A 25,188-nucleotide genomic window follows, 5' to 3' on the forward strand; every position below is an offset into this window, starting at 1 on the left:
GTTACAAAGACATTTTTTTTTTTGTCGAAACAAAGAAAAAAACAGCAGAACTATGACAGAAAAGCATCGGACAAAAAACAACAATAGTCGTTATAAAGGCATTGATACATCAAAGATGTAATAAGCATGACAACGACTGGATTAAAACCTTAAAGAGAGGGGCCTAAGGCCAACTATGTTATGGGCCTAAGGTCTATCTAAGTTCTAACTACATTATTTTATATTTATATCTTTAATAAATTAAGTTCAATAAACCATGATTTTTTGAGTTTTAGGTCATTAATTCGTTGGCCTTTAGGCCATTAGTTACGTCGGGCTTTGGCCACTAATTTCGTTGGCCTTTAGGTCAGTAGTAATTCGACAATTATCGTGTTTATCACATCAAATCTATATATATCAATGAGACAAATTTATTACATTGTTTGTACTTTTAATGCCCCAAAGTCAATATTCCTGAATTTACACTTCTAGTAGATCGAACCAAAGACCTTTGCATTGCAGAGTAATGCACTAACCAACTGGGCTACCAGTAGTTGGAGAAAAATAACACCTCAACAGATGTCCTATTTTGTAAACTCCAATATACTAAAAAAACGTAGAAGTAACACAAAATAACAGTTGAGATTTAACCAAGAAAACGGGCGTTAGTAACAGGCGCTACAAACAGTGCTCCAAAGTCATTTTCAACTCCGGATGGGGTTAGTGTTGATCCTTGCCCTTGCTTCCATCCACCTTGGCCGCTCTCTCCCTCTCTCTCTCTCTCTCTCTCTCTTAAAAGGGGTGAGGGAAAACTCCCATTTCTTCTCTTTCTCTCTCTAAACTCTATCTCTCCTAACTACACAGAGAGCGCAGCAAACCCCAATCCCCCAACCAGAGAGACCTTTTCTTTATCATCAAAACCCTAAAAAGATAAGAATCTTTTTATTCAAAAAAAAAAGTAGGATTACCATTTTCGATTTAGAACAAGAAACCAAGAATTATGGCTCAATCTGTTCTTCAACTTTCTCAATTTCAAGCTATTAATACTTATCAAATTCCTAACAAAACCCTTTCATCTCCTCACTCAAACCCAAATCCCCTTTTATCTCAAATTTCAATTCATCATCATCATCGTCGACCTCTTTCATGTCATAGGAAGTTAAGGAAGGAATTCATTATCAAGTCTTCTTCAGCTTTAGCTGATGATTCCATTGCTTCATTGGAACGTTGTTTCAGTATATCTACTGATTCTGATACTTCTTCATCTTCATCTTCTTTTTCTTCATCTACTATGAGTGCTCCTGTTATGAAAGGTCAATATGGTGCATTCGGAGCTGTTACTCTAGAGAAGGGTAAGCTTGATATGACAAAGCCAGAAACCAAGTCTTCCCCTGAGGTTAGATCTTTTACTGGAATCTCATGTTTAATTTGAATATTCTAGGGTTTTAGTAACTTGGGAATAGGGTTATTTGCTATTTCTCAAGTTCAATTTGTAGCTTATTGTGTACTCAAATTGGTTAATTAGTGGAACTCTACCTGTTATTAGTAGTAGGGTAAACTCATTTTGTGTGAGGATATTGGAGGATTATATGTCTTACTACACTTTCATTTGAATTTTTTAGGGTTTTGATAACCTCAATCTGTCAAGTTGATTGTGTCTCTGACAGTTGATAGTCTTGTGAAAGAATTGGAGGTTTATCTCTATTCTCTCATTGCATATCTTGGGCTCTTGGCTTGGGATAACCTAAAAGTTAGATATCTTGCTCATTCATTTATTAGTTTAGTTCTTGGTTTTTCGGATTGTTAAAACATCTAGTTAACTTCTATGGTCCAGCGTCCGAAGTTGAACTGTTTGAGAGGTGTTACAATGTACGGTTATAACGGAGGGATGGACTGTATTCGTTTATCAAGTAACCTTTGAACATGAAACAAAGTTTGTGCTTCTACGATAGAAAGAGATATGAAGTTGGTTGTGGTACGATATAGAGTAATTGCCTACTGGAGAAGTTCAATTATCACCATCTTTATCGTGCCTACCCGAAATAGCTTACCTGTTGCCATTTGGCGTAGTCAAGTAGTCCTTTCAGATAGATTCTACTATTGCCACACAAGTTCTAATTTAAAGCTAAAAGAAAACTTGCAATTTCAGGTTTCATCCTTCTTGCATTCTTCAGAAGACGCATTCTATTTCTTTTTTATACCCTAAAGGGCTTAGAATAGTATGTTTCAGTTTCATTCATATGTTACTTTTACATGCATCCGTGATCAAGTAGTTAAGACCGTGGGATTAGATTACTAGTCCCAGTAAGGGAGTACTGATGTCCTGCCATGGAAGCTTTTAAAATCACAATTTATTTGTTTCCTGTGGAGAACTTTTGAGATCTTGAACTAAAGATGAGGGAGAATTTCATTTAGCCCCAACTCTTGATGATCTAATTTAAGTTTTTCTTCTTTAGTTACATAGTCATGGATGTTACAATTGTTTCTTTCGAAGTGGTAAAACACAACATCTGAATCTACCTATTTTGTAGTACTGGGTGCTAATGAAACCAGAGTTTTTGTTCATCCTACAATTTATATGTATTAAGATTGTTTTGATGGGTTAGTGTCACTATAGAGTCGCATTTCACTATTTCTTTGTCTTGAGTGCTGGTTCCTTCACTGATACCAAACACTTTTTACGAATTTACTACATTATAGCTTTTGTGCATATTAGAACTTGTAAGCAAGGAATGAAACTTCCCGAAATTTCACCGAAATTTCTCGAAACGTTACCTAAAATGAGATTAGGTGCACGAAATAACACTTACAACTATTTTCTGCATAGTTTCCATCGACATGATCGAAAATTCCACCGAAGTTGTTGGAAATGTCGAAATTTCCACCAACATGATGGAAATTTCGACCGACATAGGAGAAATCTAGCAAAAAAACCGGAAAAACTAATACTAGAAATATATCCCTTCCTTCGTCTTTTTCATCTTCATTTCTCTTAGGTCTCTCTTGATTTTTATATTATGTTTTCTATGGTTTTTAAATCTATTTGAATGATTTACTCCTTGACTTAACTGCCTAAATTGATTTTATCTTAGTAACACTCCTGATATAACTGTGTAATTGACGATACCTTCTCAAACTTATATAGTTTGTTAACTATTATCAGTAAGAATGTTATCGTTTGAGTGATAGCCAAAAAGTTGTTCAATTTACCCCCGGAAGTAACTGTGTAATTGTTAATACTCCTTTAAACTAATAGATAATGTTAAAAATCATTTTTATGCTTCATTATGGTTTAATAATATTGTTATACATAATTGCATCATTTTTCTATCATTTCTGTAGATTTGTAAGATTTCCACACTAATCGAAACATTTCTACGAAACGTTTCCACTTTTGGACCGACCGAAATTTCTACCGAAACCGAAATTTCATTCCTTGCTTGTAAGTAATAAAAGTAGCACACACTCTAGCTTAAAGAAAATGGACTGAACTTTGCTTTGCACAAGTATGCGACTGAGATGTCCTATTGTTCCTCATTTCTTAGCTTGTGACTATCAATTTGTTGCAAAGGGTTATGCTTGCAACTCGAAACTACTCTTTACCTTTCTTCTGAATGATATCTCGTTATTCATGGCTACAGTTAGCCAAGGGCCATATTTGTGACACGATCTCTTGACCTATGGTGTTCCGTTTTAGCACATGAAGTGGTCTTTTACACAGTTGGTTATTTTCTATTTTTGATTTTGAGTTATTCGAGTACATGGTGAAGTTGGATTTTACTCTTTGAATACCACAGACTGCAATTGGGGGAGGTGGTGGAGATATTGGAAAGAAGATTAATTTTGGTGGTGGTGACGGGGGCGATGATGGTGGTGACGATGACGACTACTTTGGTGACTTCGATGATGGGGATGAAGGAGATGAGGGTGGATTATTTAGGAGGCGACTTGTGCTTCAGGAGGTACTGATTCTTTTTAAATATATAAACTTCCCAAGTACCTTGTTATTATTACTAACAAAAAAGCTGGTAATTTGCTTAAACTAGTTAATCTCATTACTTTAATGCGCTATTGGTTTGTTTATTTGCTGCCAGCTGTTCGATCGTAAGTTTGTAGATGCTGTTTTGAATGAGTGGCAGAAAACAATTATGGATTTGCCGGCTGGGCTCCGACAAGCTTATGAAATGGTGAATTTTAGAACAATGTTTAATTGTAAATTAGGTGATCTACACGGAAATTTACTGTGATTCCCTCTTCAGGGTCTAGTGAGCTCAGCACAAATGGTAAAATACCTAGCAATTAATGCCAGACCAACAACTGCTAGATTTGTTTCTCGATCTCTTCCAGAAGGAATGTCAAGGGCTTTCGTTGGCAGGTAATTAATATCACTGAGGTCATTTATGGACCACTATACCTGGATTCGGGGCACACCACCTTATACATTAGTTAAAGCCACTCTAATTGCAGATTCACTTGTATAATTGTACACCTCACCTCAGTCAAGATAGTATATTCATCTGGCAAGTTATTGGTCTGTCACTAGTCTATTACTTCCCAAAATGACAAATCGAAAGTTATGTCTTCACAAAGATCCAGAACAAGCCTAGGGCTTTCTTTACTTCAACTCCAGGAATAGGAGGCAGAGGAGTGAGGGATTAGATAGGGCTTAAGTTTCAGTAACTTATTCTTTCGATTCCAGAAGGTGGTAGAACCTTAGAAACTAGAAACATGATCAAATGATTCAAATTATCATAAAAGTGAACGAAAGAACTACTGAAAATGCGACCTGATCATACTCCAATATTTCTCTTGTAACGTTTATGATCTGTGAAGCACATTGAATTATCCGGTATAGGAAATTTGTCATAAATTTTCACCTTTCTCAATGACCACCTTTTGATCATTTGGCTATTGTTTTATTTTTTTGCCGATAATATAGTATATTCTCAATTGATAAGAACATGATCACACTGCACAGTGTTCTTTAGACTTCGTTTGTGTTTATATGTGAAGCATGATAAGATTTTACCTGCTCAATTTACCAAATCTTTCACCGTTTCACGAGTTTGATTCTTTTGATCATGAAATTTGATAATCAATGATTAAAATGGGCAATGATGAGGAGGCTGTTATCTAATTTCGGTACAAGATGCTGTATATTATGAGTACGCATGGTTGTCAGGCATATTTATTTTCTTGTCATAGTTAGTTCGTCCTTTCAAGAGACTGTTCAAGTTTATAAGCTGTACATACAAATTACAAGCCGTACATACAAATTACAAAGTCTCACATTTTACTCTTCAAGAGACTAGAATATCCGAGTGAGCGATTTGATTATATGGCAAAAGATTCTAAAAGAGATGTCCACTTCACGAGTTATTTCTAAGTTGACGAGGATGGATGAGGTTGGTCCACATCTTTGTCCTCTCGGAAGAGCAATTACGTGAAATTATGTTTTCAGCAAGCTTCTCATCTTGCGATAAACAAGTTTTCTTTGTAAATGATTGTTTTTATCTACAATGCATGCTTATTGATAAGAAGCAATTTGGTGAAATAATGCGTAGTAGTATCTGATGTTTCAGACTCCTTTTGTTGTTGATTTTGTTCACTACAAACGTTCCTAAGTCGTGCTTTGATCCGTTTGGTGCAGGATGATTGCGGACCCAGCATTCATGTATAAATTTCTTCTTGAGCAGACTGCTACCATTGGTTGTTCTACTTGGTGGGAATTTAGAACTCGCAAGGAAAGGTATCATCCTTATTAAAAAGGAGAAGACGAAGTATTGCTTATCCAAGTGTGTTTCTTACTCCACCTGACTGTGTTTCTTTGATGTGCTAGGATAAAGCAAGAATGGGATCTTGCCCTTATTAATGTGTTGACAGCTTCAGTAAGCAATGCCGTGGTTGTGTGGTCACTAGCTCCTTGTCGTTCATATGGCAACACCTTCCGCTTTGACCTGCAAAATACCATACAGAAGCTTCCAAACAATGTTTTTGAAATGAGCTATCCACAACGAGCATTTGATATGCAGAAAAGGATACAGTCGTTCTTTTACAAAGCTGCTGAGTTGTGTATGGTAGGAATCACTACTGGAGCAGCACAGGGTGCTCTGTCAAAGCTTTCTGCCAGTAGGAAGGAGGAAAGGTAATTGTGCTTTCTATATATTAATTTTGGGTTTTCCTTTTTCGCTTCGTCAAAGTAATGTAGGATCGCTTTGTATAATTTCCTCTACCTTATATATTTGTATGGCAGGTTATCTGTCACGATGCCGAGTGTGAGCACGAATGCACTTGGTTACGGGGCTTTCTTGGGCCTCTACGCAAACTTAAGGTATCAGTTACTTTGTGGACTTGACAGAGCAATGTTCAACCATTTCGATGTTCTTGGAGTGGTGTTATGTTTTGGCACAGCTTTAAGGTACAATCTACTTCTTCACTAACCTCGATCTCTTCTCTAATCTTAATATCTTGTATATTGTTCTCTCAGATCTTTACTATGAAAATCTATCTCAAATTCATAGTTTCATCTTACCCCACCTTCCTTTCGACTTGTACTCAGAGCAAAATTCACAACCTTTGATAGTTTGATTGTATTGAATATACGATGCTACGCCAATCTTGTCGGAGATTAATGTATTTGTAGTATTGTATCTCAAATAACAGTTTCAAATTGATGCAGGGTTCTTGATGTTCAAGTAGGAGAGACATCAAAGCTAGCTTGGCTTGGAATAGAGGCAGATCCACTGGTTCAATCAGACAACCTATTGAAGGCATATAACAGACCAACCGAACCAGTAACTGGTTCTTCCTCAAACTGGTTCATATCGAAGAACGCTATTGTTTCTGGTCTTGGTCTCCTCGGTATCAAGCAGAATGACTCGGATCAGGAAGCTCCACCACCTCCCAACACTCGAAGAAAGAGGGTTGTGCGTAAAAAAGTTGCAGCTTCAACTTAAGCTCACGTCGAACGTCGATTGAACAATTTTGTAACAGGTCGATCAAAAACTATAAAATCGCCCAGCTTGATCATGGAATAAATGGAGTTGATGACGACGATTCAATGCTGAGTTGACATGGCATTCAATTTCCGTTCCTCCTGAACTCTTGAAGAGAGTAGTATAGAGAAAGATTACTTGATTTTGTTTTTCTCGCTTTGATTGATTTTCTAATAGTTCATTTAGTATGATGACAGAAATGTAATGTCAGGATAGATTGAGAAACTTATTAGCTTTTTAGTATGAATGGTGAAACTGAATTTATTGCTTCTGTTGGTCTCCATATATACACGTGTGATTTAGCATTCCTGGAAGCGCTTCCTCAACTCCTTAATTTTCCTCACTTCTCCAGCAGTCCTCCATGAGTCCATGCTGGCTTGGCGTTTACTGGTTGCAGCAAACTCCAAGCAAATTTAGAATTAGTGGCAACCTTGACCTTCAGGCTTCAGTAAAGACTTGTTTGCTGCAATCTCCAATCCATGCCTGATCGATCCCCTGTAGTTCATGATGCACTGTCGAGACAGGTTTAGCACCCTCAGTAGAAGCAAGAATAACCTGCATCACGAAGCACACAACCCAATCTAACAACAGACTAAGAAAGAGTCATCAAGGTTGATTAGCACAACCCCCTCCTGAGGAACCCAATCTAACAACAGACTAAGAAAGAGCCATCACAGTTGATTAGCACAACCCCCTCCTGAGGTGCCGCCTCCCAAGTCCCACCTGCATTTAATTACACCTCTTGCTGAGCAAAAATCATGCCAGAATTCCAATTTGCTGCATTCCTTATCCCCCCTAGTGGTGTCATCAACTTTCTTCTTGAATCAAGACACTTTGATTCAGACTTGTCACAACTTTTCTAACAATCTCTAGAGGTTATAACAAGCGCAACCGGTACTCAATAATAATATAATAGTGCACTGCTACCAAATGTGTACCGCGTACCATAGCGATTTAAGGTCGGGTAACATTGTTTGCCTAGATCGGCAGCTCATATTCTCTACTTGGTTTGCACTTTTTGTAGTATAAAGTTTTGCAGAAAGTGCAAGACTAAGAAAAATGTTGACATGTCTTTGTTACTAACATGAACTTTGGTCTATTTTCAACAAAAAAAAAAAAAAATGAACTTTGGTCTAATTTCCTAGTATTAAAGAAATATAAGTATGTGAAATTGGGTGTCTATAGACAAAGCTCCAAGAAAGAGGTGCTGATAGACTTGGAGTGCTAATAGACGTGGTGCCTATAGTTTCTCCAATCTCAACCCTAGAAGGTTAGGCGTTATTAGGGCGAAAAAAAGAAGAGTGCGAAGGAAAACAGAAAAGGAGTTTTCAGGGTTCACACAGTCCGTCGTTGTAGCCCTAGAAGTGAAGGACAATCATCTTCTTGTGATTTGCAAATCAGGTAAAAATCTTCATCAATTCAATTGAAGACATGAATTCACTCTAATCCTTTTAATAGATTTAAATTGAGTTGTTGTTGTAGATGTGATTTACTAATTCTAGGGTTTTGGAATATGAATGAATAGAACTTGTGTCGTTGAGAAAAAAAAAAACAGCCGAAAATTCTTCATTCTCTCTGTTTTGATCTTGTTCTGTGAAAAATATGATTCTGTTCAGAAACTTGATATTGTTCAATTGAAGTAGTGATGCAGAAAATGGAAGATAGGGTGTTTATTTTTAATAATTGGTTTGTGAACGGGCTTATGTTCTTACTACATATTATTGGCCTATTAGGGTTTAATATGTACATCTAGTAGTAACCTAAATTTTGGGTCTGTGGTTATTGTATTGGGTAATTTCACAATCATTGTATGGGACGTTATGGATTCTTTCTTGTGATAATTTTCTTAGTTTCTTTTGGATTGTCTTGTCAGCGAACAATGAGGCCAATTTTGATGAAAGGCCATGAAAGGCCTCTGACGTTTCTGAAATACAACAGAGAAGGAGATCTTCTGTTTTCTTGTGCAAAAGATCATACACCAACTGTGTGGTTTGCTGATAATGGTGAGAGATTGGGTACCTACAGAGGCCACAATGGAGCTGTTTGGTGTTGTGACGTCTCCAGTAAGTTTTTCTTTTTATTCACTCTTCTATCATTACGATGTCGATCTAAAATTTACAAAGAGGGCAGATGTACATATTATATTCTAAAGCGAATTTTGGCTGGAAAGGTCCAACTATCAGTTAGAGAAACACAATATAATCATTCAAGTTAAAAAAAAGTCGGTTGTGTTTGATTGACTCACCTTTTCTATTATGTTACATATATCTGTTCCATAAGTCTGTCTTCCAAGTGTTTCAATAATCAATTCACTAAAAGATGAAATAGGATATGCGTAGTAGTGGAAATTCAGGTAAGTGAAAAACAGAGTGGTTTGGACTGTTTCTTATGTATTGTTGCAAATGGGTAATGGAACTACTGACTAGATAGCAAATGAAAAAAGAAATAATTGGGTATACAGTTATTCTTGATAGACTTTTGGTTCTGGTGTATGGTTCAGACATAGGAATACTACTATATCATTTATCATGTATTTTGTAATGACCAACAATTGTGTCCCATAATCTCAGTTTATGATTGTATCGAATGCAAGAAAACATGTATATGAACTTACTTTATATATGTATATTTACTTTCTCACAAATGATTATATAGTTTGCATTATGCTTATATGGCATGCAAGTCTTACATATATGCTGATACATATCAAATTCATGCAGGAAACTCCGCACGCCTTATTACTGGAAGTGCTGATCAGACAGCAAAGTTGTGGGATGTTCAGAGTGGAAGTCAACTGTTTTCTTTCAACTTTGATTCTCCGGCAAGAGCTGTAGACTTTTCAGTCGGTGATAAGCTGGCTGTTATTACCACTGATCCTTTCATGGAACTACCTTCTTCCATTCATGTGAAACGCATTGCAAGGGACCCTGAAGAACGTGCGTATATCATATGTTTCTCCTTAGTTCTTATTAGGGTGGCCTTGTACTTCCGCTTTTTAGTCGGCTTTTTCTTTGTCAAATTTGTTAGTGGCTTCATATATATCTAAATATTGTCTTTTGCATATTTACTTTCTGCACCATGCTTATTGGCATTGGCAGTTGATTCAATTCCAAAAAATATGTTTCTATAGAAACGGGAACAAAATTTTCTCAAAGTTTCTAAACGGAGTTTGATTATCATATTGATATAAATTATCGCACAAAGATTGTTGATAATGAACATGTAGTGATTTAAACATGTGCTAGTCAAACATAGATTCTGAAATGTTCATAACGTTGCATGATGTTCTTTTTGAAGTTATAAACTCTTTTTCTAAAAGCATGGTAATTGCATTCCTCACTAATAAATCGTGTTACATGTCGGCCAATAGTTAAGTAGTTAACAAGTCATTGCATGCTTATTTGGCCCTCGGATTGCAATGCCTGTTTATATTATCTGATAGCTGATACATTTTAATTTACAGAAAGTGGTGAATCTATCCTTACAATTAAGGGACCTCAAGGGAGAATCAACAGAGCTGTCTGGGGGCCTTTAAACAGGACCATAATAAGTGCTGGCGAAGATGCAGTAGTCCGCATCTGGGATTCTGAGGTACACCAAACATGCAGATACGCCATTTATCAGTTCTAAGTTTTCAATTATCTTAAATATGTTTGTGATCCAAAAAGATATAAAAATTGCTTGAAAAGAGGTGCTTGTTCAGGAAGCCTGGATGCTTTCAAGAATCATTAGAAGTTCAGAAACTTGAACATTGAACCTATTATTAAGTTGTGGTCATTCTACTCTAAACCAATTGGCAATAAGCTGAAGGCCCTAACCGTATGTTTTTGTTTGCCACGAGACTTCTCTTGGCTCTTGTTTAACTATTCTCACACACCCCTTCACATGCAGTGTCCTTTAAGCCTTTCACATGCTAGTTTGTTAGGTCACATGGAACACTTGAAGCCCATCGCTGTATGTTTCATACCATATAACTATTAGGTTTCTGGGTTGGCAACAGGCCCTAGATCCTTTAGTGTTGGTCACGAGTCTTCCCTCTGTGCACGTGCGACCATTCTCACCTATTATCATCATCTTTGTTCTGTTGCATACATGAAGTTCCAAAAGATAGCTAAAAGTCTTAAAGTTTGTTATTTTTATTTAATCGTGTAGACCGGAAAGCTGCTGAATGAATCAAACAAGGAAACCGGTCACCAGAAGACCATCACATCATTGTCAAAATCTGAAGATGGGTCACACTTTCTTACCGGTTCCCTTGATAAATCTGCCAAGGTACTATGCTCTATTTATCGTGTGTACTATCTCTTTCTTTATTTCTATTTTGTTCTTTTTAACCGTAGTTGTTTTCATGATTTTGCTAGCTTTGGGATTCCAGGACATTGACAATTATCAAGACATATGTGACGGAACGTCCGGTCAATGCTGTTGCAATGTCTTCACTTCTTGATCATGTATGTGTTCATGTCCTCTTTGAGCTTAATCCTTACCCCTATACATTTTCACTTTTCATTTCCATTATTGAGTCAGCGACTGAAAAATGTTTTTGGTGTTTTAATAGGTAGTGATTGGAGGTGGTCAGGATGCAGTAAATGTCACTAGAACCGATCATCGGGCTGGGAAGTTTGAGGCCAAGTTCTTTCACAAGGTTAGTAACTATCTAAAATTTCATGGCCTTTTGTTTGTCTCGAAAAATTACTCTTGATGCTTGTCTCCACACTCAAAATGCTGACATTTCACGGGTTCTTACACTTCAATAGATTCTTCAAGAAGAAATAGGAGGTGTGAAAGGACACTTCGGGCCAATAAATGCATTGGCGTTCAACCCTGACGGAAGAAGGTCCACTCTCTTCTCTTATCTGTTAACAGTAGTTTAAAACTTGACAGAAAAATAAAAAGTTATCTAACTTCAGAATCAATCTAATGGAAACAACCTTAAAATTTGGTTGAAATATTCAGAATTTGTGAAATGAAATTGATCTTTCTTCTGTAAGCGTCAATCCATTTTTGAAGTTCTCGTTTACTTCTGATTGCTTTGTTATCTATGATACAAGGATGTGTGCATAGTGCTAAAGAAGTTTCCACCTTGTTATCTTTGTTTTACAGTTTCTCCAGTGGAGGTGAAGACGGTTATGTTAGGTTACATCACTTCGATCAAGACTATTTCAATATCAAAATGTAGATCATCCATCCATCCAACTGAAGATCTTTTTGTCTGTCTGGATTTTTCTTACTGTTAGTATTTTGTTATGTATTATCAAGACAACAGAGTGATCTATCAAAACAATAGTTGCATCGACTTCGGTAATGCCAAAGTTCTTTGAAACTATACAGGAATTTTGTTCTTTTCTAATGATAAGGGAATTTGGATAAACTGTTGTGAAGTACACCAGTCTTCACTCAACAACCTGAATCCAAGAATACATTTTCTTCAAGAAATTGAATATTAGGTACCTTGTACTCTTGTGGCATCAATAGTTTAATCCTGACTTGTTAAGTTTGAGCAAGAATTAGACGGAAAGATGGTTGCGTGAAAATGCAATGTGTTTTGTTATTTAAGATTATTGTTGTCTCTAATTCTAAGGTTTATGATCAATGTGTAAATTGATTTCATAATTCCAACCTTTTACTGTAACGAGTTGATTGATTCATAGTTTGCTCCAACATCCCAAACAACCTCACTTTTTTATTCGTAAGGTACTGCAAAATTAAATTAGTTGAACGGATTTGATAGAATAGACTCAATAGAGGAGCCTTCATAAAAAAAAAAGACTCAATAGAGGAGAGCTACAAAACGGAATATAAAAGATACTCGCTAAATAATATATGAGTAGCGTCCATTAAGTGACATAGTTGTATTTTAGCATGAGGAGTTGTTAGGGAAGGCTAAATATGTGATACACTTGACTAGACCTTACTGGAATTGCTTAGAATTGTTTAGAAAACACTCAAACTTGTTTACAGTACCACTTTGTGCAAAAATCAGTTGTATAATTTCAATTGATCTAAACGATTTGTTTATACAACAACGTTGTAATGTCCTGCGTCTTAGCCGTTATAAATAATATCTCCATTTTAGACACCTAAACCCAAGTCCATATAGATCAATAGATGGGGTTTTAATTCTGGTGAAAGCTCAACGAGTCCACCTAAAAGGCCTAGACACTTACTAAGTTTGAGGAAATATCCATATTCTAGGTTCCAAATTCTCTTCCGAACGATGTAGAACTATTTCAAACGCCTGCTCAGCCACTAGCCGTCCTCAACGACAAGTCGTCCTCGAGTGTGATATCATCTGTGACGCCATAAACCTTAACAACTGGTGATATCATCCCCGCTGTAAACATCAAAATCGAAGTTCAACAGAGGTTTTGTTCTTGGCAAAGACTAAACAAGTTCACTCCAAAAGCCTCGTCTCTTACTAAGCTTGATCGATTACCTGTAGCTAGGTTTCACTCTCTCCCGAGCTATGTGGGACTATTACAAGACTTACTCGTCTACACATATTCTAATACTAGAATTAGGGATGACGATACATGTACTTTACATTATCTGTAAATCCTAAAAAGAAATAGAACATACATGTCTGTGAAAAAAGCTGAGAACTTCGGGTTAATTAAAAGTGATACGAAGAGAAAACGAGCGACAATTTGCATGTAGAAGTCTACCTTAGGTAGTACGAAGCGGTTAAAGATCACAAGATATTGTAAATTGTTCAAATAAGAAGAGACAATGGATATCATCATTCATGATGTCCCAACAAAAATAAATAGTGGATATAACTACAACATATTACATCAATGACTGGAATGTGAAAAAATGCAGAAAAATCAATCCAAATCTAGTATTCCAAAATTAGAGAGAAGGATCTTCAACTGATCAACAAAATCAGATCCTGCCGCATACTCCGTTAGTAATCCAACAACGAAACCAAACATTGGCCATCTGCATTAAGTTTCATACGGAAAAACATATTGAAACGTAAAACTCTCATGAATTTTTTTTTTTTCCGGTTGATCAAAGAAGCTACATTAACAAGATATATGAAGCAATCATACGAGCATATCGAAAATGAAACAAAACCCTCAGACCCGTTTTCATATTTACGAGGAATTGTATTAGAGCAATCGAATATGGATCCCTCGTCCTCAAAATAGAACTAGAAAAAACTAACGGGAAGTATGATTGAGCCATAATGTTTACTTTACCCAAACTTCGGTATGGACCGAAACACCGAAAACTATTCATCAAGACACTATTTACTACACATATTTGATTAGTTTTAGGGTAAACGATTACATATCTCACTTGAATTCAAGTGCTCTGCAAATACATGACAAAAAAAATACTAGAAAACTAGAAATTTGCCTAGAGACTGCTCAGAGTTTTTGTTCTCTAGCATATCTAATATCAAAAGTTTGGATATCCATGATTTTCTAATTAAGAACAATATGAATTGTGTGGATTACAAACAAACCAAAATTAGGAGGTAAAATTAATAAGTTGAAATCTATAATACAACCTTATTAACATTATTTTTGAAGTTCTGTCCAACTTCTCATATAACCTCCTTGAATAACTAATTAATATATAGAAGGTGTAAGTCTTCAGGGACATTTGATTTTATTTTCAATCAATCATTTTAGTTGCTTACATAACCTCCTTGAACAGAGAAAGATAACAGAAAATTCTGTTATGAAAAAAAGAAAAGAGAGATGAAGAAAAGATTAGTTACTAACTAACTTTTCTTGTTTACAGTTATGGAGCCCCTCTATCATTTCTGTTCAAGCTGAAGTTGAGTTGGGCTGAAGTTGTAGCTGGGCTTGACCTCCTTGACTAACATGCTCAATGTATTGGCTTCCTTACCCTTTATATATGTAACCATAAGAGACAGCAGAACAATATTTAGGTAGAGGGTGAGTTATTCCAATTTCATACTATAATGGGTTAATTGATTTATAGTTTGCTCCAGCATCTCAAACAAACTCATTCATATACTCGTACAGTAATGCAAAATTAAATTAGTTGAAGTTAACCCGAAAAGATAGGAGAGCTTTAAAATGAAGATAGAACTACAATGCCACATAGTATATGAATAGTGTCCATTAAGTGAGAAAGTTGTATTTTTAGCATGAGGAGTTGTTAGAGAAGGCTAAAAATGTGATATACTTGACTAGACCTTACTTGAATAGCTTAAAATTGTTTAGAAACACTGGAACTTGTTTACGGTACTACTTTGTGCAAAAATCAGTTGTATAATTTCAATTGACCATCTAAACGATTTGTTTATACAACAACGTTGTAATGCCCCAGAGTCTTAGCCCTTATAAATATTATATCCATTTTAGACACCGCAACCTAATTCCATATATATGGGGTTTTATTTCTAGTGAAAGCTCAACGAGTCTACCTAAAAGGCCTCGACACTTACAAAGCTTGAGGGAATATCTATTAGTCTAGGTTCTAGACTCTCTCCTGAGCGACTTAGAACTATTTCAATCACCCGTTCGGCCACTAGCCATCCTCAGCTTCGAGTCGTCCTCGAGTGTGATACCATCTGTGATCCCATAAGCCTTAAGAACTATTGATATCATCCCCGCTGTAAACATCAAAACACAAGTCCACCCCAAAAGCCTTGTCACTTAACTAAGCTTGATCAAGACTTGTAGCTAGGTTTCACTCTCTCCCGAGCTATGTGGGACTATTACAAGACTTACTCGTCTACACATATTCCAATACTAGAATTAGGGATGACGATACATACACTTTACATTGTCTGTAAATCCTAAAAAGAAATAAAACATACATGTCCGTGCAAAAAGCTAAGAACTTCTGGTTAATTAATAGTCATACGAAGAGAAAACGAGCGACAATTTGCATATAAGAGTCCACCTTAGGTATTACGAAGTGGTTAAAGATCACAGGATATTGTAAATTATTCCAATAAGAAGAAACAATGGATATCATCATTCATGATGTCCCAACAAAATTAAAATTAAAAAAAACAGTGGATATAACTACAACATATTACATCAATGACAGGAATGTGAAAAATGCAGAAAAATCAATCCAAATCTAGTATCCCAAAATTAGAGAGAAGGATCTTCAACTGATCAACAAAATCAGATCCTGTCGCGTACTCCGTTAGTAATCCAACAGCGAAACCAAACATTGCCCATCTGCATTAAGTTTCATACGAAAAACATATTGAAACGTAAAACTCTAATGAAATTTTCTTTTTTTTCGGTTGATCAAAGAAGCTACATTAACAAGATATATGAAGCAATCATACAAGCATATCGAAAATGAAACAAAACCCTCAAACCCGTTTTCATATTTACAATTAGTAGAACATAACTAGGAGGAATTGTATTAGAGCAATCCAACATGGATCCTTTGTCCTCAAAATTGAACTAGAAAAAACTAATGGGGAGTATGGGCCATAATGTTTTCTTTACCAAAGCAACTATGTCAGATGGTTCTAACTTGTGTATGGACCGAAACACCGAAAACTATTCATTAAGACACTATTAACTACACATATTTGATTAGTTTTAGGGTAAACCATTACACATCTCACTTGAATTCAAGTGCTCTGCAAATACATAACGAAAAATACTACAAAACAAGAAATTCCGGGCAGGCTATAGGCATAAATCCAGTGTGACTTCCCATGATTGGGGCGGAAGTGGATACAAATGATTTTCTTTACCACTACTGTTTTTTGTATCTAATATCAAAAGTTCGGATATCCATGATTTTCTAATTAAGAACAGTATGAATTGTGTGGATTACAAACAAACCAAAATCATGAGGTCGAAGTTTCAAACATGGGTTATTAAATTTGACCTCTAATTTGTTAGAAAATAAGAACTGAAATTAGAAATTAAAATCAGAGATGAAGTATTTATTAGTTACCTGCCATTGGAGATTTCATTTTTGGCAATGAATCCAAAAAAGGGTCCTTGATTTGCTTCTTCAAGCTTCTTTTTCCGAAAGTATTCTTGAAGATCCTTAGCTATTTTCCTCTGAAACTCCATAGTAACAACATTCTGAGTGGAACCCCCAATTGGGTTTGAAACAGATGATGTTGGTGGTGGTGGTGGGGATGGTGGTGATTGGGAAGGAGCAACTGGTTTGAGTAAAGGAGGAGAAGGTTCTCTTAGTGAAGGAGCTGAAGGTCTTCTGAGAGGACCTTCAGCATTTGAACACCTAATAATAATTGAGGGTTTATTAGTGGGAGAGAATCTGAAAGGGGAAGAAGATGAAGAAGTTGATGAAGTAGAAGTAGAAGAACAAGATGAAGAAGAGAATTTGATGGAAGGGACTGTTGATGCTATAGACATCTTCTCTTTGAAACTATCCTCTGTTTTTGTATATGGGGGTGACTTTTGTTTTCTTTTAGTTAAGAAAAGAGAGATAGAGAGAAGAGAGAGAAAAGTGAGAGAGAGAGAGAGGAAGATTGGATAGGTTATTAGCTACATACAACTCAAAAAAAAGTGTGGATAAGATAGTGCCAAGTTTTTCAGCCCTGTACCTAATAGGGAAACATCTACAAGGTCCAAACATATCACACCAAATTTTACCAAGGTTCATGTTTGTCATTACGAAAAATTTCATTTCGATGGGTTTACATAAATTGATTTGTAATTCACAGTATCGTTCACATCTCTGTTATCTTCGTTAATGTCATTATTGTTATCTTTAAGATTTTTCCATATTTTAACCAAAGAAGAAAAACGCAAAGGTACAGTCAGTAGGGGGAGAGAGAGAGGCCAAACTCTTCACATGGGTGGTGCGTGCAGTGGCTGCGAGCGGGGCAAGACGTGGCCAAACTTTGGAGTCTGGCTGCCAAGCCAGCCTGTGGCATGACTGACATGCCACTTGCCTTTCGTTGACCACTATGACCTACCAGAGTCCTAAGTTAAAAAAATCAGCTTATATAGGCAATCAATGTGAAGCAAGAAACTATCAAAACTCTAGATATGTGAAAATACCACTTCTTTATACTTGATTGAATGTACTAAAACAGAAACATGTTTGTGTCAGAGAGACTAAGTTTGATTATTGATTTATTGTGTTTGAAACATGAAAAGTTCTATACAAACTACCTTTACCTGTCACAAAAGACACAATTACGTTATTTCGACTCTCAATCGGTGACTTTTGAGTACTGTTCTATTCGTTGAGGACGGATTTGCTTGCTTTTACAGCAGAATCACCTCTTTTCACTATGCTCTCAAGCACTCCAACCTTCTCTGACAAAAGTCCGACGTTTGAGTTGGCCGACTTCACAAGTTTATCAGCTGTTTCTAAAGCAGTGCATAACTGAGATAATACAATTTTGTTCCCCAATTAGTGGTTAGATCATCTTAAGTACAAAAATAAGTGAATTTTGTGATATTGAAGTGCTATCTTTCTTCTAAATATTTGGGTTCGAGGCACCGAGTTAGCTAAGGCATAGCGAGCTCGAGATAGCCGATCGACATAAAGACTGTCTCGGCCAAAACCTCGTGAAAGTAATTATCATATAGTCGAGGATGGGTAGGAGATTCGACCGAGTTCAGCAAACTCTGACGAGACAATTCCGAGCCTCAACCATCTGACAAATCCAATAACATATATTAAATGTTTATATTAACTTATACTATCGTCACCTTTAGAGTCAGAGATGTCCATGAGTGGTCATTCCCAGCCAACGCCTCCGTCAACTGCTTGTAGTTTTCCTAACGCAATTAATCAGTAAAAGAAAGATTCTTCAGTTGATTGATTTAAGGTAGGTAACCAGGAATGCAAGCTCATAATAGCAAAATGATTACATCTTGCACACTCAATTAGGAAACAAAAAAAAAATAGAAAACCGAATACATAGGAGATGGATTTGGTTAAAGCTCCAAAGCAAAAGGTACTACTATCTTATCGTTTATAAACACAGTCAATGTGCTAAATGACATACCCCAACACGGCAACACCAAAAGATATCCACTGTCCAATGTGGGACTATTCTCACACCGATAAGTTACTTGCATATACCTAAGCTATTTTCGGTCTCGAAATGTTTTAAAATTTTCAAGCTTTTCAAAGAAAGACATATGCTTTAGTGGGTTGAATAAATTGTTACTTCATGACAATAACAATGTTGAATTCTCTCACCATTTCTACTATTATCACACCCAAAAAAGTTCATTAAAATATTGTATTAAACCTAGATGAACCCTATTAACAAGAGTTAGAATAGTGTAATTGTGTAAAAATTGGACCAAATTTCGATTAAAACATTTCAGTATTAACTCAAAGTACCAAATTGAAATTCAAGATACCATTTTTCAAGTACTAAACTAGAATTTTTAAGTTATGAGGCCTAAAAGACATCCCTTAGAGTGAAAACAGGAGGAGCATGTCAATAGTGAGTAATGGATTTGGAATTACCTGAAAAAGTTTGGGCATGTGAGAAGGGGGAAGAGCTTCATCATGGGTATGATTCAAAATTGACAGTGATGGTAAGGAAGGGGTTGATCGTGATTCATGGTGGTCTCCGACGTCTTTATCTTCTCCGACGTCGCTCAGTAGATCCCCAATGCATAGCAGAGGTCCTCCAACTCCTCTCATCTCTCTCTCTCTCTCTAGAAAATCTCTCCGATGACTAACTTTCTTGGGCTGCAAAAATGATGTGAAAGGTTGGTTATTGGGCCGAAAGGGTAAAGCCCATCATAGTTTGGTGGTACTAGTGGTAACACTTCTAACATGGAGGAGAAGACCATCCACTCTCAAGGTTATTTCCACTCCCACCCAATTTTTCCATCAACATGTCACCTAGACACCTACCCATATTTTTGTCAACATAATGGCTTTTGGCAGAAAAATGATCCAGTCTTTGGGTGATGAAGCTCTTTCGATTGGGCAGGTACGGACCGATTCGGACATCGGACGGTCACAGACCTTTCGAACTCGGACGGTCACAGACCTTTCGAACTCGGACGGTCACAGACCTTTCGAACTCGGACGGTCACAGACCTTTCGAACTCGGACGGTCACAGACCTTTCGAACTCGGACGGTCACAGACCTTTCGAACTCGGACGGTCACAGACCTTTCGAACTCGGACGGTAACAGACCTTTCGAACTCGGACGGTCACAGACCTTTCGAACTCGGACGGTCGTGGGCGGGTTCCGAATTTCCGGACCAAAATCCCACCCCTAGTAATGTTCCGTTGGTTCATTTGTTGTCGCGTACTTTTTTGTATTCTTTTCTTTAGATAGACTCGGAGAGCCATTAATATGATATTGTTTTTATATTCTCTTTTCATTCTTTCTCTTCGTTTTACCTCCAAGGATAATTATTTTCTACTCCAATTGTCATTTTCTATGGTAGATATACAATATAATCAATTATCGATATCACATAGTATAGAACCCTCTCCAACTAAAACATAAGACCATGGCACAAAGCAACTATTAAAAACGACATCAATTTGGCAAAAAAGAATTAGAAAGTGTATGCAAAATTGGGGTTCAGTGGATTGCTAATATATCGGTAATAAAACTATTACGTTTTTTGTTATCCAACTCAAAATCGTTTCACAGTGAGTTTATAAGTTGCTAGATATCTCTTCTCCCTTGTGAAACTATACTTACAAAAACAACCGTATGCAGGCTTTTTCGGATAATTGTCCAAATTCAACTCTTTTTAGATAGATCTTTTTCACCATCCCATTAGAAGCCAACCTTTCCAACAAATCATGCTTAAAGTGCAATAATATTTCACCTACTCTCTTATTTTCAAAAAATACAGAAAACTTAAAATAGGATTAATATGGTGATATAATTGGGAAACCATCCCACAGTAAATTGATTAACTTTTCCAGGAAGTTAGCTATTTTCGGATTGTAGTTGGGAGTTGGAGTCGTTTAAAATTAAATCTCTTATTTTAGCATGCAATCAACAACCACAGAGACTAAACTTTAAGATAACATTTGAAGAAACAAAAAAACAAGAACCGACTAATATCTTTTCGATTCTCAAAAAAAATAAAACAAGTAACTTTTCAGAAAAAGTAAATAATTAATAATATGAAAACTTTTTTTTTTTGTAAGTAATCATGTCGAATAATTTTGGTTGTTTCTTACATGAAAATTAACTAGCTCAAGATATGAGGTTTTTTTTACTATCCCAACAAATCTTGCTCCTCGGACTCTAAATTTGGTGGTCCTTTAAAAGGAATGGCCAGAACCGTGGCTGACAGTCTGAAGATATTCAGCAGAATTTGATTTTGAGTTTTCTATACAATTAAAAAGATTGCGAGTAAAATGATAAAAAGAAATATATAATCTTTTCGTAGAATGTGTGTAGTTTACGAGTGATTTTTTGAATATTATATCTTTTGCATCATGATTTTCACATATATATTTATGTATTATTAGAATTCTTTCTAAAAACACTTAGATTTCTATTTCTTGGAAGCTCGCGACACTAATCAATAGAACTAACTTATATATCACTTAAAGATCCTTAGAGGAATGGACTCCTTTGAGTCAGGGGCCTAGAGCGGATGTCCTGCCCGTCCCCCCTCCTCTGAACCACGGCTAAGGGAGTAGCTGTACTTCTGTAATGGCTCATTTTAAAGTCACGAGACTCTTAAAACCTAAAATATTGTCTCCACTAGCATATAGTCTAACAAAAGGTCCTTCAACAAAAAAAAAAAAAAGGGTGTTGCATGTCAATTCCATATCTAATGGAGGCGAAACATGGTGTCTCATATAAAGGATTGCGCCCAATTTTTTCATGACCGTTTCAGAGTTGCGAGTCTCTACAACAACAAAACCGAGTATTTATGCAAAAAAAAGAAAAACAAAACCGAGTAAATCACCAACAACCAGAAAGACTTGTCCTCCCAATCCTATAAGGCTATAACATTATTATTGTTAACAATTATTGAATGCCTCGAAAAATAGGACAAAATCCAACAAAAATCTAACGTCGGTGCCACATTTCATCCCGTGCTTCTCTCTTACTACTTTTTTTGTTGAAAATCTCTCTTACCTTGTTAGCCAAAATCCGATCTTCTGTGTCAGATTTTGCCCACAATATGTGCAATGTATTGGGCGTGCCCACAATATGTGCAATATATTGGGCGTTTTATTAGCGCAATTGTTGTTATTTCTTCTAATACTATTATTACTAGAAAAAGGATTTGCTTTTGTTACAAGTTATTCCTAATTTGGTCTATATATACTATTATCTCTACCCTAATTCTTTCATCTGTGCAATTACACTTTACAAGCTAATTCTTTCATTCATTAGGGCAAAATCAAGAAAATGGTAGGAACCTTTACTAACATCCGCTACTGGTTAATTGAGCACCCAACTATAAGCGAGTTCAAATGGGTACCAGCCAAGACCTTTGGCGGGTCGATTCAGTTCCTTGTTACCACTGTTCTAACTTATCTTTCACTCACTGCAATTATCCACTTCACCATCAAAACCCTCAAATCAAAAAAATCAACGGCTAATACAAGTTCCACATCAACAAAATCATCTTCGTCGAATCATGATCTCCTTAAGACCATTTCAGCCGTCCATAGTTTCTTCCTCATGGTCTTATCTATCATAATGGCCGTTGGATGTACTCTCGCCGTTACAACTGAAATGCCGGCCCGTTGGATATTTTGTTACCCACCAAATAAAACGCCCCCAAGTGGGCCATTATACTTCTGGGCCTACATATTTTACCTATCGAAAATCCCCGAGTTCATCGATACCCTTTTGATAATACTAAATAAAGAAGGAAATCGACGGCTTTCGTTCCTCCATGTATACCATCATGCTTTCACAATAGTGGCATTTTATATTGGGTTGGATAAATCACAGTCACTACTACCAGTGGCTGTAATTACGAATTCGACGGTGCATATAGTAATGTACGGATACTATTTTTTGTGTAGTATTGGGAGAAGACCGTCTTGGAAGAAATCAGTGACAGATTGTCAAATTTTGCAATTCCAATTTGCTTTTGCAACTTCAATGGTGATGTTGTGGTTTCATTTCACTAGTGAAGAAGGATGCTCGGGAATTAGGGCTTGGACTTTTACTATGTTCTTCACAGGAACTCTTCTTTTGCTTTTTACTAATTTTCATACAAAAAATTATACTTCTAATAATAAGAAATCTCTTTGAGATATTTGGTATAAAGACTAAGGGTTCTTGGTTTTGTTTCTTATTTAAATGAATAAGAAAAGTGGTTTAATGAGCTCGATATCAAAACCATGATATTTGGTTTCGAGCTAGCAACTGCGGGTTTTCGTGTAATAAAGTGGGACGTAGGAGGGTATTTGTATCTTAATCATGTAAACATCTATTTCATTTGTTGATCTCGGCTCAAATCATGGTGGTTGGACTGGATTTCATTAGATTATTGATTCGTGAATAAAGGGTTGTGATTTATTTGTGTATTTGTATGGCGAGCTTCGAACTCGTTTGGTTGTAAAGTTTGTTGATATCTAGTATTCTTTTATGTTTCCCGAAAAATGTTTAAGGATGTGTTCAACTAACATTTGAGAGGTTATTAGTTCTTTTTGTGTATGCTGAATTCTTTCAAATTTACTATCTTTTTATTTTTCACAGTTTGTTTTTATGTAATTTTATATGGTTTTCCGAGATTGGATTGCGTACTTCTTAATAGTTTTTTTTCTCATTTCAACTTTTTCTTCGAATGGGTTATCATTTGTTTCAAATTTTAAATGTAACCGTAAAAATGGAGACAAAGGGAAGTAAGATATGCCTTTGCAATTATTTTTAACTATTAAATAATCATTCTTATATATCTAATTAACTTTCCGTAATTAAAAAAGCAGCATAACAAATAATATACGTATTACTTCTCCCTCCACCAATCATAACTATTTTTCGACTATTGAGTAATCATTTATAAGTTAAGTTTGACTGTTGAAAAATAAGTATAACAAACGTGTATCTTATTTCCCTCGTAGTTGAAAAAAAAATGTTAGGTTTTGGAAATAAAAATTGAGGAGAGAAGAGACAAAAGATCTAATTCATTCTCTTGTTCTCTCTTATAAATATTTCTATCGTTCTCTCTCATTAATCTTTCTCTTTTTTGGTTCCATCTTTTTTTTTTTTTGCTTACAGGTCCCTCTTTCTTTTCTTTTCTTAAATTCAAAAATAATGTTGCCTGCAAATAAAAAACTCCACAAATCAATAAAACAAATTAGGTCACTTAGCAAGCAACATCACACATTAAGTTTGAAATCATCAACAATTTAGTGTCTTCTTATAGTTAAATATTTCAAATCTTCATTTACTGCTTCGCGCGAAAAACATTCTTTTACCTCGTTGAAATGGTACTGACCAAAGTTTGGCACCAAAGTTCTAAATTGTCAACAACGTCCTTGATTAACGACAAAAGCCCGTTGTAATTAACCAATACTTGATCCAAGTAAATGGACTAACTTAAGAAATCAGGGACTTGGGTTTGTAAATTTGGAGTCCCTCGTAATTTCCCATAAAATATGGACTATAGGACTTATCTTCTTTCTATGACTAGGCCATATTACCCAGAATCGCATTTTTAAATAGGGTGTTTGGTGCTTATGAATGAGCTAGAAATCACACTGCAGATCAAGAATATAGTTCATTCCTGAGAATTCATATCGAAGACAACGAAACACCAAGAATGTTGTAAGAATCACAATCCAATTCCAGATATAACCAAACAATAAAGTTAGATTAGCAGCTATTAGGAATCACATTATAGGTTTGGTATTTGGGTAATCGCGTTAATTTCCGAACCCAAACTTGCTCTTGTGGGTCGGGCTAGATGCTCAAAACTCAAAAGAAACAATGTCAGGGCATAAAAAACTGAAGTTATTACTTTTGTTGGAAGGAAAGTTTTATTATCGGCACACAATAGGAAATACAAAGGGCTTCATTAGCTCATCGCCAGATATAATGCAGTTTAAATCATGAATTGAATATCACGATTTTGTGTCGTCTCAGACTGGTTCATATTGTACTTTGTTACCTATCGTACACATACACAAAAACTTCATAATTACATAATAAAATACTCATGCATGAAATTACAACTTATTCTATATTGAAATATAAAAAACACTAATATTTGTAGGGCATATCTCTAGCAACACCATGGACTTCAACAAACAACCAATTGATATATATTATCCCTATCAAAAAGTGCCGTCATT

At 36.0% G+C, this 25,188-nt stretch overlaps 5 protein-coding genes across 6 annotated transcripts; 3 read left to right on the plus strand and 2 right to left on the minus strand.

Moving 5' to 3' along the window:
- The first annotated feature begins 626 nt into the window (after positions 1–626).
- LOC147534950 (plant/protein, putative (DUF3411)) lies at positions 627–7,245 on the plus strand. Its single transcript, XM_086649034.1, has 8 exons — positions 627–1,375; positions 3,777–3,941; positions 4,074–4,166; positions 4,239–4,354; positions 5,630–5,728; positions 5,819–6,124; positions 6,233–6,397; positions 6,659–7,245. The coding sequence occupies exons 1-8, from the start codon at positions 980–982 to the stop codon at positions 6,933–6,935; spliced, it is 1,617 nt and encodes a 538-aa protein (XP_086505160.1). The 5' UTR covers positions 627–979; the 3' UTR covers positions 6,936–7,245.
- Positions 7,246–8,028: 783 nt separating this feature from the next.
- Positions 8,029–12,345, plus strand: LOC147534951 (eukaryotic translation initiation factor 3 subunit I-like). Of its 2 annotated transcripts, none has more exons than XM_086649035.1 (9): positions 8,029–8,375; positions 8,848–9,037; positions 9,695–9,910; positions 10,438–10,565; positions 11,127–11,246; positions 11,336–11,425; positions 11,533–11,619; positions 11,732–11,811; positions 12,078–12,345. In XM_086649035.1, exons 2-9 carry the CDS (start codon positions 8,854–8,856, stop codon positions 12,151–12,153), a joined length of 981 nt encoding a protein of 326 aa, XP_086505161.1. In that variant the 5' UTR covers positions 8,029–8,375; positions 8,848–8,853; the 3' UTR covers positions 12,154–12,345. The 2 variants fall into 2 exon arrangements, with proteins under 2 accessions (XP_086505161.1, XP_086505162.1); XM_086649036.1 differs by having other exon boundaries at positions 8,268–8,370; positions 8,844–9,037.
- Positions 12,346–15,844: 3,499 nt separating this feature from the next.
- On the minus strand, positions 15,845–17,890 carry LOC147534952 (light-harvesting complex-like protein OHP2, chloroplastic). The gene is made up of 2 exons (XM_086648346.1): positions 16,890–17,890; positions 15,845–16,150 (listed from the first exon to the last, which is right to left on the minus strand). The coding sequence occupies exons 1-2, from the start codon at positions 17,315–17,317 to the stop codon at positions 16,036–16,038; spliced, it is 543 nt and encodes a 180-aa protein (XP_086504472.1). The 5' UTR covers positions 17,318–17,890; the 3' UTR covers positions 15,845–16,035.
- Positions 17,891–17,957: 67 nt separating this feature from the next.
- Positions 17,958–19,740, minus strand: LOC147534953 (histone-lysine N-methyltransferase). Its single transcript, XM_086648347.1, has 3 exons — positions 19,401–19,740; positions 18,629–18,697; positions 17,958–18,299 (listed from the first exon to the last, which is right to left on the minus strand). The coding sequence occupies exons 1-3, from the start codon at positions 19,578–19,580 to the stop codon at positions 18,150–18,152; spliced, it is 399 nt and encodes a 132-aa protein (XP_086504473.1). The 5' UTR covers positions 19,581–19,740; the 3' UTR covers positions 17,958–18,149.
- Positions 19,741–22,236: 2,496 nt separating this feature from the next.
- Positions 22,237–23,349, plus strand: LOC147534954 (fatty acid elongase 3-like). Its single transcript, XM_086648345.1, has one exon. The coding sequence runs from the start codon at positions 22,286–22,288 to the stop codon at positions 23,141–23,143; it is 858 nt and encodes a 285-aa protein (XP_086504471.1). The 5' UTR covers positions 22,237–22,285; the 3' UTR covers positions 23,144–23,349.
- Positions 23,350–25,188: the final 1,839 nt, after the last annotated feature.

Source organism: Eschscholzia californica, unplaced genomic scaffold (assembly GCF_041429995.1).
Source record: "Eschscholzia californica isolate CP2 unplaced genomic scaffold, dmEscCali1.0.p SCAF_6, whole genome shotgun sequence".
NCBI classification, from domain to species: domain Eukaryota; kingdom Viridiplantae; phylum Streptophyta; class Magnoliopsida; order Ranunculales; family Papaveraceae; genus Eschscholzia; species Eschscholzia californica.

Bases quoted from the DNA above. Each gene is read 5' to 3' on its own strand.
- LOC147534952 (XM_086648346.1), bottom strand. From the start codon at position 17,317: ATGTCTATAGCATCAACAGTCCCTTCCATCAAATTCTCTTCTTCATCT. The intron at 16,151-16,889 runs GTAACTAATAAA...AACTTAATGCAG, and splicing joins AATGAAATCTCCAATGGCAG to ATGGGCAATGTTTGGTTTCG.
- LOC147534954 (XM_086648345.1), top strand. From the start codon at position 22,286: ATGGTAGGAACCTTTACTAACATCCGCTACTGGTTAATTGAGCACCCA.
- LOC147534953 (XM_086648347.1), bottom strand. From the start codon at position 19,580: ATGAGAGGAGTTGGAGGACCTCTGCTATGCATTGGGGATCTACTGAGC. The intron at 18,698-19,400 runs GTAATTCCAAAT...TAATTGCGTTAG, and splicing joins ACATGCCCAAACTTTTTCAG to GAAAACTACAAGCAGTTGAC. The intron at 18,300-18,628 runs GTGACGATAGTA...GTATTATCTCAG, and splicing joins GGACATCTCTGACTCTAAAG to TTATGCACTGCTTTAGAAAC.
- LOC147534951 (XM_086649035.1), top strand. From the start codon at position 8,854: ATGAGGCCAATTTTGATGAAAGGCCATGAAAGGCCTCTGACGTTTCTG. The intron at 10,566-11,126 runs GTACACCAAACA...TTAATCGTGTAG, and splicing joins TCCGCATCTGGGATTCTGAG to ACCGGAAAGCTGCTGAATGA. The intron at 11,247-11,335 runs GTACTATGCTCT...TGATTTTGCTAG, and splicing joins CCCTTGATAAATCTGCCAAG to CTTTGGGATTCCAGGACATT.
- LOC147534950 (XM_086649034.1), top strand. From the start codon at position 980: ATGGCTCAATCTGTTCTTCAACTTTCTCAATTTCAAGCTATTAATACT. The intron at 3,942-4,073 runs GTACTGATTCTT...ATTTGCTGCCAG, and splicing joins GGCGACTTGTGCTTCAGGAG to CTGTTCGATCGTAAGTTTGT. The intron at 6,125-6,232 runs GTAATTGTGCTT...TTTGTATGGCAG, and splicing joins GCCAGTAGGAAGGAGGAAAG to GTTATCTGTCACGATGCCGA.